At 38.3% G+C, this 13,644-nt stretch overlaps 1 protein-coding gene across 2 annotated transcripts in view; it reads left to right on the top strand.

Annotated features, from left to right (window-relative positions):
• The window catches only part of adgrb2 (adhesion G protein-coupled receptor B2), a 270,453-nt gene that overhangs the window by 67,302 nt on the left and 189,507 nt on the right, over positions 1 to 13,644 (top strand). The window contains exons 1-2 of one of the 2 annotated variants that reach the window (XM_028035468.1): positions 3,624 to 3,745; positions 11,097 to 12,000. In XM_028035468.1, coding sequence (XP_027891269.1) covers positions 3,671 to 3,745; positions 11,097 to 12,000 — 979 coding nt within the window. In that variant the 5' untranslated portion in view covers positions 3,624 to 3,670. Of the gene's footprint in view, positions 1 to 3,623; positions 3,746 to 11,096; positions 12,001 to 13,644 lie in introns of those variants that run through there. The other variant, XM_028035469.1, reaches the window with a different exon arrangement.

The following is a 13,644-nucleotide window of genomic DNA, read 5'->3' as shown; positions in this document are numbered from 1 at the left end:
TGTGAAAATATTCAGCTAGACTTTCTTCTTCCTCCTCCTACCGAAAATACTCAAAAAGTGTGATAGTTTCTTTGTCTGTCTGGATTCTTCTGTCATATTTGGTGTCGTAGTTGGTGTGTGCTCACACAGTGCCAGAGCAGAGGCAGGTGCAAGATGGAGATTTTACGTAGTGATGTAACTGAACATGTAAGAGAAACACGTACCAGGGCCACAGCAACAGTGGGATCCAGCAGAGAAACAAAGAAACCAAGAAGCTTACATATTGTGGTGATGCGTTTGTGCCTTGGAAAACAGGTAGATACAATCTACAACATGATTGCCAGCTGATTTGGGAGCAGTTTCTAGGAACTGAAGCGATTAGATCAATGACATCACAGAAACATGAAATAACCAGCAGAACAATGAACACTAACAGTGTATTCACACCAGGAAACTCTTTTGATCGGCTTGTTTGTTCCAGACCAAATGCAACATTTTTTTTTGTTCGTTTGGTACAGCTTGCTATCAGATTGTTCTTTTTTGCAAGCAGACAGTAATGTGGAAACAAAGTCATGTGAATCATAATCTTTGCTGCTATGGGACAGAAATAATGGGGCTGGGACTAATTTTTACCATAATCCCGAGCAACCATGTCTTGTGAAGTCCTAAAAGATGTATACTGATGGCGGTCTGTATTCATACAAGAGGTGAACCACACCACAGTCAATTTGGAAACAGACTGAGATCACCTCAAAAAGTGGATCGAAGTCTGGCTGCACCAGGGTTCGCTCGAGTTTATTCACACATGCATGATAGGTCTGTTTGAAGCAGACCAGTGTCTGGTGAGTGCTGCTTATAAATTACAGAAATGACAAAAGTAGTTCACAAAGTCAACGACTGTAGTTGCTATTCAAGCTTTTTTCCATCCAAGGTCATTGACTTTCTTAGGAAACAAGAGATAAAAATCATTAATCTAATTAGAAATCTGAAAGGGAGAGTGATGGAGATTTGACGGAGAGTCGTGATTCTTCATTTCAGTCTTTTACAATTGCATTTCTTAATCCACATGAATCTCCAAAAATGTCTAATATCCCCTTGAATTCCTCAAGCAGTTTCTTAACCCACTTTCCCTCCTAACTTACTGAATCTCTTGCTTACTCTCATCACACACTTTGATGACTTGCACTTTGTTCTCCCGTCTCCACATGCGCCACATGTTAAAAGGACTCGAGTGCATGGAGGGGGTTCATGGGTGTGACGCGATGCGAGGGAATGTCACATGCGCAGTTGCTCAGAGACAAAAGAGAAAGCCTTTTTCTGTGATCAAGGGGTTTATAGCTGTTGTCTCTTTTCACAGCATGAGATCCACTCAGCTCATCTGCCATTTGTGAATAACCGATAAGACAAAGTGAAAAAGTACAGGCTTCATGGAGCAGTGGAGGGAAATTTGATAAAAGGACACACGACTTACTTTCTAAATGTCAGCCATGCTAAATCAGATGCAGCACATTATTTTTTTTATATTGGTTTACAGATAGAAGATCTTATCCAGATGAAAGATTTAACGCAGAGTTGCCATGGATGTGTGTGGATTTAAGTAAACAAATTAAGTTTGACTTTGAGGGAGGATGAGCTCTCTTAAGGCTCTCAAACTAAAGATGAGAGGGGGCAGAGTTGAGAATCTTCAGCTAGAGGCTATATGGAGAGAGAGGAATGTTTCATGATTTGTTGCAGAGACTCAAAATGTTTGGCAAAAGAATGCAGATTGCATTTTTGATAACACTCCGTTAGCATTTAATTGGCAAGGACACGTTTGGCTTCAAGTGTGGCTCTACATGGATTTGCTAGCGTATGACAATGCAATTTCTAGCTTAAATGCTTTTAGATGTTTCACTGAGATGTAGAGATTGTAGATCAGGCAGCACAGATGATACAAAAAAAAAATTATTTTTGGTTTTTGATAATTATAGTTCTAAATACACTTCAGTTGTCCTGTAAGAGTCCCAGGTAAAGAAATTAACAAAAAAAAAAAAAAATCTGAATGTCCATGATGTTGCCACTACAATGTGTCAGAGAAGGGATGGGGTATTTGGATGTTAGTTTTCCTCCTCATAAGTTTTACAATGTTTTGCATAAGGCGTAAAAGTTTATTTTTGTCCAATCTGATCCATCAATCCGTCCCTTTAATAGCTTGAGACAGCTTTTAAATGGGACTTCTTCTGTCAACAGTGTCTCACTTATTGCCATGCTTCCATAAAAGACCTATAAGGAGTGTGTGGCTTTCATCTATTGGAGGCTAGAGGCTATTTTCCTTTTCCTTCACAACTACCTTGTATTAGAGGACCACATATACATCCTAATAAAACATAAATGGTGATTGCAACTTGACTAATTCTAAAGAAAATAAGAATAACTCATATACTAACAATAAACAGAAAGTTAACAAAACTATTTTTTGTTCTTGACGAACTTGACTTGCCCAATTAAGTGAAGAAGGTTTTAAATTTTATTTACTTAATACAGCCACCGTTATGTTTAGCAAACAGAAGAGGAAGTGAGATGCATTTTTTTTTTAATTAATTTATTTTTCTAATCTCAATTTTTTTTTTTACTACAAATGATGAATTTCGATATAATTGATCATCTGTCCAAATGTAATATAGACAATAAAGTCAAATTTCAGGAAACGTTTTCTGTCCTACGTTAATTCTCTGGAGTTCTTTCTTGGAGCTGAGTAGTTTTTATTTGATTAGCATATATCCTTGATTTGACATGACAGAGTTCACTTTGATTAGTGTCTTTATTCAGAGAAAAAAAAAACAGTTTTTGTAAACACTTTCTAAGTCCAATTTGTTTCAGCTCCTAGCATTTTTCTCAGTTGACAGTAGGATTGTGGTTCTTGAAAGTACAAACATATGTTCATATGTTTGATGAGTTCACATAAAACTTGCATAAAAAAAAAAAAAAACACGGGAAAAGCTTGTCAGTTGCATTTGCACTGCTTTTATAGAGTTCCTTAATACTGTTCATATCATGCTTTCTAGTCTAGCTAGCTATTCCAAGCACTTTAACGCTACATGTCACATCCACCCATTACCACACTGGCTGATTCACAACATGACTTAGAGTCCATTGCCTGAGGACACATCAGCATGTTGTGGGAAAACCTGGAATCAAACTGACAACCGTAGACAGAATTTCACAATCCTAGACGTTATCATGGCATCAGTTATTTCTGCCTGCACTTCGAGAGTCATGGAGCAAACTTTTAAATATGATTCTTGTGTGATCTGCCAACAAAAATCCAATTAAACTCTCCAAAATTGAGGGATTTTAGATACTATAGTATTTCAAATGTGAAAATGTTTGGATAGCACTGAATCAACTGGTGCGATTTGTGTTCTGTTCAACTACAAAGTACTGAACACAAGTACCTGACAGACCATAATTTGCAGCATGTTAAAGTCGAGCTGAGCACCATTTGCTTCAAAAGAAAATAATCGTGTTTGTAGTTTTTATGACAACGTGACTGTTGTTACTTTTATGTTCATCCCAAATCTGCTTTCAACACAATCAAAAAGGAGTATTTTTTTTTTTCTCTTTATGGTGCCACTGTTGTTTGAAGATACGTGTTTCAGACAGCAGGGGGCGACTCGGCGAGCCGTACATGTAGCTCGTACATGTAGCTTTAATGTATCTGAATTTAGGACAAGTGTGCCATTCTTTGTCAGAGTCAATGCGTGGGAGACAAGAGCAGACATGCACGGTGAGTAGTTACAGTTCTAAAGAGTAAACTTGCCAAACTGTTTAGGTCCCTGGTATGGTGCTTTAAATTTGGTTCGGTTTGGTTTGCAATCAGCTATTTTTAGCAGAGAGACATGCTGTGTATGTTTCTATTACAAGTCTACTGAAATTTGACTTAATCGCCTCCTGCTGTCTGTGACACCATAAAGAGAAAAAAAAAAATACTCCTTTTTGATTGTGTTGAAAGCAGATTTGGGATGAACATAAAAGTTACAACAGTCACGTTGTCATAAAAACTACAAACACGATTATTTTCTTTTGAAGCAAATGGTGCTCAGCTCGATGATTTCAGATTTCTGTTTTTTTCTTCTTCCAGGCATTGGTTTGGTTCATGTGGTCTGTTATGCATGAGGGTTAAAACATTATTTTATTATATAAAATGCTGATAAAATACTTTGATCCTTTAATTCTAAAAAAAAAAAAAAAATCTAGTGATGTAGTTGGATTTTTTTCTCTTTTTGTGGTAGCCTAAGCCAATTTCGTTTTCTGAGTGAAACAGGTGGTAAATTAAAATTCAAGTTTAATGCTTAATACCTTTAATTTTTTGCATAGTTGGTACAGATACAGATGTTACAAATATGTATGATTTCAAATATATTGAAGAATCAAACTTTTTATGCTTTGTTTGCCACGTTTTCAACCTGCTGATGCTGCCGCAGGTGTCATTTTTGAGATCAATTAGTAAAGATGGTGGAATGAGTTGAGCCTATGTCCAAGCCCGTTGCTGAAATGCTCAGATCTTGATACACTGAGGGTGTATCAAGATTGGACAAGAAGCTGAGTACAGAGAGCTGGTGGATTTCTTTGTGATTCTAATGGAGAACAGAACAGGAGATCCGTCCTGCACACAGTCATCAGCATCCTGGATAATATGCGTTACAACGTTTAATTTCCCTTTGGGATTAATGCAGCATTTTTGAATTGAATCGGAATTGCCAAACCTGAGTATCAGCAAGATTAGGGATAATAAACAAGGTTTGACTTTAAGTTGTTTTTGTAGAGTCAGCCTCAGTTTCACTGCACACAGTGGAAAAGCTCCAGTGGGAGTTCAGTAGTGCATCTACTTTCTCTGAAGTGTGAGATCCCTAAACACAACCTGGGAGCATTCGAGTATTCAGTCATAGCAAGTGTCCCGCTTTGCGGTTTCCCAGCATGCCGCTGTGGCATTTCAGAAGCTGGTTGAGCTTTTAAACTGTAGGCTACCCAGACTATGGCGCTTCCATAAATAGGCCATAGCCATGGAAAACAATATATTGTTAGTTTGTGGTTGTTCTATTGGGAAGAAACGCTGGGATTCAACTTTTTGTAAAAACAGTGTTTACAAATATGACTGGCAAAAGATTCAACTTTGTGAAAAATGAGGTCATCATTACAATTTAAACAATGAAGAAAGGAACTTGGAAACGCCTAAAAATGCACATGTTGGAAATGTCTTGCATGAGGCATATATTCCTGGTGTATCCACCTCCGCAGTATGATCTCCACATTTAAAACATTTGTGGCTTAACTTTTAACTTAATATTTGTTTCCATATGATTTTACATTTCAGTGTCCAGAGTTGAAGCACATTTTTCCCAGCGAGCATCACAACATAATTGAAAATCATAGTGTGCACTCACATGAACCGGTGTGTTTCACATGTGACTACACGCCATGATTTTCCACACCTAAAACATGTTTCCTATGTTATTATGCACTAATTCCTAAATTTGAAACACGAGTGGTAAAACACTGATCTCACGGGAGGCGTTCTGAATTGTTTCCCTGCAATTTACCCATGCACACATCACACTGGTAACTTTGAATTTGGAATCTTTTAATTACTACTATGTTTTCCACATGTGACGCATGTGTTTCGGATGCTATTTCATAGTATAATTTAAAATATGTGGAAAAATTGGAAACCATGCCAGAGGTGAAATGTATTTAATTTAGTGTTTATCTCTCCGTCAGTGATTTATTTTTTAAATTTTTTTATTTATTTATTTTTTTTACACAGTACAGTTGCACGTGTAAAACATCTGTTTACGAGGAAAAATGTGGAAAACAGTCCTTATGAGTTTAGCACTCCATTTAATTATTATTATTTTTTTTGTTAGGAGATCTTTATTTTAAAATAATATAATGGCAGACGGTCAACGGAGAAGGCTTATGTCCCAATGTATACTTTCCTGTTGGGAGAAATATTTATTGTCTAGAAAACTGCAGTGTCAAAACGTATGATCTTCCACTTAAAGAATTGTTTCCAGCCCCTGTTTTGTAATTTACATAGTTTCATCAAAGCGTGCTGAAGAAGGATCATGTTTATACATATCTTAGATCCTCTTTTGTGTTGCAAGAATTGACTCAAATCCTCATAATCCCCGGGCTATCATTTCTAATAGCTATGGCTCAGAGGAAAAATGAGTTTTCTGGTATCTGGGGTTATTGCGTTTGATTCCAATTTCCTCCAAAATATATCAGTGGTGTGTGGCAAGGCTGTAAAATGCTACCCATCTGCATACAAGTATATGAATGTTTGAGTGTGGCTGGGTGAACGAGCTACAATGGTTTAAAGTGGTTTAAGTAGTTGTCTGAACTACCTCATCGTGTTATAAGCGGTTGATTTTATTTAATGGTTTTCACATGGGAGTTTACGTGCGTATGCCATTTACTATCAATTCATTCATGTAAAGTCATGAGTTCTTTCCGTAAGGGTAATTTCAAGTATTTTAAAGATAAATGAGTTGTTGTTTTTTTCTCCCTGTGGTGGGATAATACTTTAAGCTGTGCTTCCAGGCCTCTTTTGTCTTTCATGAATTTTATGTAGCATGTGGGGAAACAAACTAATAAATAATAATAATAATAGTAATAATAACAGTAAGAAATTATGTTTTCAACTCGGTGAGTTAAAAAATTGAAGCCAAAGCCAAAAAGACATGCAAAGCAAAGAGAGACGGAGAAAGAGCTTGCCATCCTTGGTAATGCCATTAATGTCAAGGTGGAAGGAGGGGAAAGCAGACATCCAAGATGATGAATATTTAAGGATGCCCAAAGTGAAGAGCTGTTTTAGAAATGAAGTGGGACAGAATGCCCTCATGAAGGCAGCCCTTTAGGACCTATTCTTACACAGTATGTGCCTTTATGAATATTCATTGTTCATTGTCCCAAAAACAATTTGCTTAACGCCTCTGACTTTTTTCACCCATAAAATGCATTTTTGCCTATGCACTGCTAAGTCTGTATTCAAGTTTAAACTCTGTTGAAAAACACTGACTTTTTAGTGCAGTAGATGTATACTGCTCAAAAAAATAAAGGGAACACTTTAAGTGTGAAACACCTGTTTAAGTGTTCCCTTTATTTTTTTGAGCAGTGTATATATATATAAAAAAGGTTGAATAAGATGAAACTGAGCATAGAATTACAATGTATTGCCCATAAACAAGGAAACTATTTTGTCATATAGATCAGCACATCGTATTCCCGCTGAATACGATGTGCAACATTTTTGTGACACACTGCTTGATGCAACATTTTTGTGACACACTGCAACGTGAGTAACTGTGTCACCAGCTGTGGAGAAGTGTGGATGTATGATGTCATGCCATACCGTATGAACTTGTTTTACAAAGTAGCATGATGCTCTGGAGCATAGCTCACAGCATGCAGTGGGTTAGCTTTTTCGAAACAGTGTCAGGACCCTGGAATGAAGAAAAACAGGCGCTGAATAAATGCAGATTGTAACAGTTGCATATGTAGGCCTCGATGTTGTCTTTACATCAAAGAAACAGGACAGGAAAAGAGAAACTAAACTTTCATATTTTCTCAAAATTATTAAACATGTTTTAAACGTATTTCTACTTGTGTGGATTTAGGTTATTTTCTTGTTTTTTTTTTTTTCTTCATTTATTTGCTAAGTTATAACATATTGTTTTTAATTTAAATTTTTATTTTATTAGGTCTCTGCTTTAATTAAAGCATTTGCAATTTTATTGATAAATGAAATCCTTATATTGTATTTTACAAGAAAGAGATGCCAATTTAGTGACAATTTTAAATTATTGACTTGGTGAACATTGACTTAGTTATTCCCAATTTAATTTGTAGACTATTTCAAGCAATTTACAAAAAAAGTCAATGCAATTCCAAGTACTTATTTTCCTGTTGATCCTACACATCAAACTTAGTTTAATATACGGCATTATTATTATTATACAAACTAGTTAAATGTTTCAGAATAAAGAAACCCAGGAGTTTGCATTGAGTAACTGATTTGCAGTGAATGACTCAATACTTCCTTTAAGTTATTAAAGGGTTTGATGAACAATTTGATGAAAAATGTTCTTTTTTTCATGCGATAACTTTTAAAACCTTGGTTTACCTTAACTCCAGTGGTGAGCCCACAAAGCCTAAATTTGTCCATTGGCCTGTATGATTCTTTCTTCATAACCCTCTCTATTATATCCAAAGTAACGGGTTAAATTAGAAAAAGAGCCTAAATTAAAATGCAATTTCAAAGATGCATTTAAAGTTTTTTTTTTCCTTTTTTTCCTTTTTCTCAACCAAACCCATTTAGAAACATACAATGTGTTCTAGTTTTCATTTAAAACACCTTCCCCATGACCTTTTCATGACATAATAATGCACATCTTCTACATCAACAAGCTGTCCTTGAACATGATTGTAAAGCATTTTATGCTCATGCATCACTCTGAGTCAGCATCAGTACAATGCCTCAAACCCCATAGGAGATGATTCATTTTTTTACAGTTAGTGATGCAAATTTTCTACATATATATATATATATATATGTTTTATATATAGTTTATTTAATTACAGTCCCTTTAATGCTCTGCTGCCTTTAAATCTTCCTCCTCATCTCTCTGGCTTTTGGCTGCCTTTAATGGACTTTTAACCATGACTTCTCCCTCCTACATCAGAAACACAGTTGCCTTTCAGTGCTCTCTTTTTGACATTGTTGCGTGTTACCTAGACCTTGTGAACTATGTTTGCAATTCTGGAGATTCTTTATATAAAATCCTGGGTAGCACTGTGTGTGTCATTAATTAGGAACGAGGGGGAAATAGCTTGAAAGCTACGCTCACAGGTTCTGTAATTAGGTCTCTTCATAGAGATATCATATTTGGTAACCTTGGTTGCTGCTTTCAGCTTGAAAGAAGTAATAAATTAAAAGACACCCCACTAGAAATGGGCAGGGCTACAACTTATTAGAACAGCTTCATGGCTCAAGAAGGTAGATTCTTACTTGAACTTGTACAAGTTGTTCAAGCAATGTTTTCCATTTTGATGATATTGCTTTAAGATATTTGAGGAAATCCAAGGGTGTGATTTCACGAGGCCTGTCGCGATAAACAATAAATTAATTAATCGCACGATAAATGAAAACTATCGGCTTCATTTTAATTTATTGACTTTATCGTTTCTTCCTGCCTTTTTCTCTGTCTATTGTTGACACTGGATGAAAAAAGGCTAAACTCCGGTGCTTTCCACTGACCCGTCCCTTCCTCATTTCCTTAGCGTTATGCCCAGTTCACGCTACACGATTTTGGAATAGTCAGCCGGTTGTCGGCCCATTTCAAAACCTGAGAGACCACACACTAGCTGACAAAAATTGTAGGTATAACGGGTTCAACTGTGCCATGTGGTGTCCAACAATGGGCACAAAATAGTCGCTACAAGTCCACTAATTTTAAAATCAATGTTTTACTACAATCTACCTGCAATGCATGTGGCTAGTGTCAGCTTACAGTCCTGACTGAATGAATTTCATTATAACCTATTTATGTCACGTTAACAATGAACAACTGAAAAGTTACCGGAATCAACTGCAGTAGCAATTTCGCTCCAACTCCTCTCCTTGTCATTTCAGTGGATATTCTTTGCACCAAATGTTGAATAAACATTAATATTGTTTCCACATATCTCCGATGTCCGGGATTCGCCTCCGTGCTTTCCCCTCCGAAAGTGCAGATAAAATCCGTACTTTCTGTCGTACTACCTGTCACATTCAACAGGCTGAGTTCTCGCTCCCAGTCGGGGAAAACCCCACACGCTGCAGTGTTAAACCGGCCAAGACAATCCAACATGTTGAATATGCTTGATTTAGATCGTAGCAGCCACGACGTTTTACCAATCAGTCGGAACACACCATACACTACAGGATGATCGGTTGCGATTATAGCAAGTCCAATCTTAAAACGTTGGACTTTCTAAGACTGTCATAAGGGAAAAAATCATGTAGTGTGAACTGTTGCATGAGGTAGTCGGATGTGCTCATCTTCCTTATCTAAATCTAATGATTTTTGAAGGGCAATGTAGTGTACAGACTTCATAATCTGTGCTCTTTTGGTTGAATGTAGTTTTTATTTCCACTGTTGTTTACCAGTTCCAGTGTTAAGTGTTCTTTTGAAAATAAAGTGTATTTATTTTTGGCAGGATATCTCTTGCATTATTATGTCATTACCATTAAATCAGTTTTAAAATGGTTTTCAAACAATATTATCATTTATTGCAATAATTTGTGAGACAATTAATTGCTCAGCAAAATTTGTTATTGTGATAGGCCTAGATTTCTCTGCCAATATTTCAGAGAAATGAACATCAGCTTGGTATTGCTTGATCAGGCAAGAATGGCCCATTTTGCCCAAAACCTCCTGAAATTGCGTTTTTACCAAGATGCTTCATATGTCTTGCATGATCGAGTAGACACACGGCAAGAGTAGTAACTCTTCAAGTAGCCTGAAGAAAAATATTGTATGCAGAGAGCGTGTTTTTGTTTTTTTTTTTTTTCCGGTATTGTGTGTGCACACTCTGTGAGTCAAAATCAGGCCGTTGGCGGACCCTCACTGTGTCAGTGATGGTAATAGTTTGCCAGAACCTTAGGGGAGCTGCTCAGCGGGACGGGAGTGTGTGTGCATGGGAGTTTGTTTGTGTGCACAAATCTGTTCACGCGCACATATCAGCAGGAAAGGGTAGAGCAGGCCCCACAGTGCATGTCTCAACAGCCAAGTCATCAGCCCTTTTAATCCAGCCCAGCAGGGATGTGTTTGTGTTTTTGACAGTTCTTGTGTGTCTGTGCGTTTGAAAAACTTCAGGAGGACTGCTGTCATGAAGTTGGTTTTGTAATCCTCTGAGGCGATGCACAAATCATTCTAGAAATGCTTTCAACCAGACATGCGTCTTTAGTATCGACTTGTATAACACGTTTGAGTCTGTCTTTTGTCTATGTCATGCTGATTTTTGTCAGTTTTGTTTACGGATGCTACCAAATATGTCCAATGTTGATCATTTCTCTTCTCTTTCTCCCCCTGCAGGACGAATGTCATAGGATGAACACTGCTGGTGGGGTGTGTCTGTCTGTGCTGTCCTCTCTCCTGGCCGTGGCTGGGGCCCTGGCTGCTCTGTCTGCCCTCGCTCTAGCTCCTCTCTCTACCCTAGCTGAGGTTGCCTATGGGGCTGCCGAAAGCATCCCCAGCACAGGGGCAGAAGGGGCCCCCTCACCCATCTCCTCACCATGCTCCAGCCTTGTAGCAGGGGTGCTCTATGGTTCTTTCTCCCTACGGGAGCTTTTTCCCTTCAGGACACCTGGTTGTTCATGGTCCTTGGAAAATCCAGATCCTACAAAGTACTCCCTCTACCTCCGCTTCACCCGAAACCCTATCATCTGCCAAATGCACCACCCCATGCTCCTGTCTCTTGACCACCACCTAGTCAATCAAAGCTGCCCTCTCCATCTACAAACGGCAACAGCCAGGGATCAGGAGATCATTGATCTCTGCGGCAGCCCCTTGAACTCAGACAGACCCTACTCCTTCCTGCAGTTTGATAAAAACTTTGTTCAGTTATGTCTGACGAGACACCCTGCTGCAGATGAGCCTCAGGTAACAAAGGAATTGATGGAGCAGAGGCTGGTGGAGGTATTGCTCATTAACAACGAGAACTCCAGTCAGTTCACCTGCGGCGTGCTCTGTCGTTGGTTTGAGGAGTGTCTGCGGACGGACCTCAATGGGAACCAGGAGACCTCTGATGGGGATGTTTGTGGGATGACGCAAACGGGCTGCATTTGTCCTAATCACAACATCATGGCGCCGCCGATTCCACTACTTCCGGAGACACCGCACAGTTTCAGCAACGGTTCCCTCGTCCCTGATGACTGCTGTGTAACCGAACTTCATTCCAACGATGCAATCGCCATAGCACCGAGAGACGTCAGGCAAGGTAGGGTTTGTGATTCAGGTTTTTTCTGTCTCGCTTACACCATTTTCATATCGGTTCTGTGCAGCTCTTTATTTAATACAACGTGCATTGATAGATATTGAAATGGCACGTGGGTGACCGAACGTTGTTGATATTCAAAGGTTTTTTTTTTATCTCATATGTGCAGTTGTTTGCCTGTGTACTCGACAAACAGACGAGAGAAGTTCTTCTTGTTTTCCTGTCTTTTTATATCACCCCGGGGAGGTCAAAATTCTCTGCTTGATAGAGAATTTATTATTTGAATTTTGTCTTGTGCATGTTGCCCTTTAATTAAAAACCGAGGCAGTTCAAAGGAAGCCTTTTAAAGCTCTCATCAAAAGATTAGTAATGCCTGACAGAAATTCTGCCTTTTGATCTATATTTTAGAGATTCCCCCATGTGGGCAAGAGGTGTGGCTCCTACAGTACTAGTTTACAGGCAGCACATCATTGTGTGCGTACGGCACAAGTGCGTGAAACGGTCTGTTTACACAGTGCGGAGGGGATCAGATGCGCAAAGACGGGCACAAATTTGCGCAAATGGTCATTTATACATCGATAAATTGAACATGAAGCAGATAATCCGTTTATACACAAGATGATTGCTTCTTTCATTTGCATAATTTCTTGTGTGCCTTAAGCAATGTACATAAATAATCGGTTTGCAGAAACAGAAATGTGACAAGCGCATACACTGAAGCTTCTTTAATCATTTGCCTTCATCACTAGGTTATTTATTCCATTAAAATCACATTGGATGAATATATTTAATATACAGGTTATTCTAAATTGTCTTTTCTTTGTCTCTAATTGAACATAAACTGCCGGGCCTCTTTAAGAGCAACCACATTTATGTGGTAGCAGGATCCCTCTGAAAAACTTGGCCTGAATAGTAAACACATCTGTAGAACTCCAGGGAGAGTTTCGCCTAGCTTCCAGGAAGGTTATTTTTGTTTAGGCTTTATGCAGCTGGAGATCACATCATCTAATAAGTTCACAAAGGGAGAAATAAGGAGGCAGACAAATAACTGATGGTGAGATAGTCTTTCCCCTATTTTACTTTAGTATAATGTAGTAGCGATTATAGCAACTCTTAGCTAACAGGAAATGTCTGAATCATACCAGTTCACCGAGTTACTAAGGAACTATATCATATGACTTGAACCTGGTTTATTATCTGCTCTTATCTCTCACTAGCTGGCCAGAACTTTATAGAAGCCTTGCTGGCATTAAGGGTGTGGTCAAGCCTAACAAAAGGACATCAAGTTCCAACATCCTCATTAGCCGATGCCTCATTGTGTCTGTATGAGACATTTAGCTGAGCTTAAATGTAAAGTTTTTTGTTCTATGTCTTTTTTGCAGGAATACATTTTAAATTGTGAAACCAAAGGGTGTCTGTGAACGTTTATTTGGGATAAATGTAGGACATTTACTTTCTGAATCTCAACAGTTGTCCTAAGATATGGTTGATCAGAACAGGTGTGAGATACAGGCTTGAAAAGAGCTGTCTTCCTGTATGATGGCCAACCGCCCCTTTAGACATATGGTGAAAAGCTCCATCATCCATGGGGATCTTGAAGTAGAGCCAATCCTCTTCCACGATGAAGAGTCAGTTGAGGCGATTCAG

This window comes from Xiphophorus couchianus, chromosome 13 (genome assembly GCF_001444195.1).
Source record: "Xiphophorus couchianus chromosome 13, X_couchianus-1.0, whole genome shotgun sequence".
Lineage (NCBI taxonomy): Eukaryota > Metazoa > Chordata > Actinopteri > Cyprinodontiformes > Poeciliidae > Xiphophorus > Xiphophorus couchianus.
The sequence above is the reverse complement of the archived record's forward strand: the minus strand, read 5'-3'. Positions and strand labels throughout refer to the sequence as shown.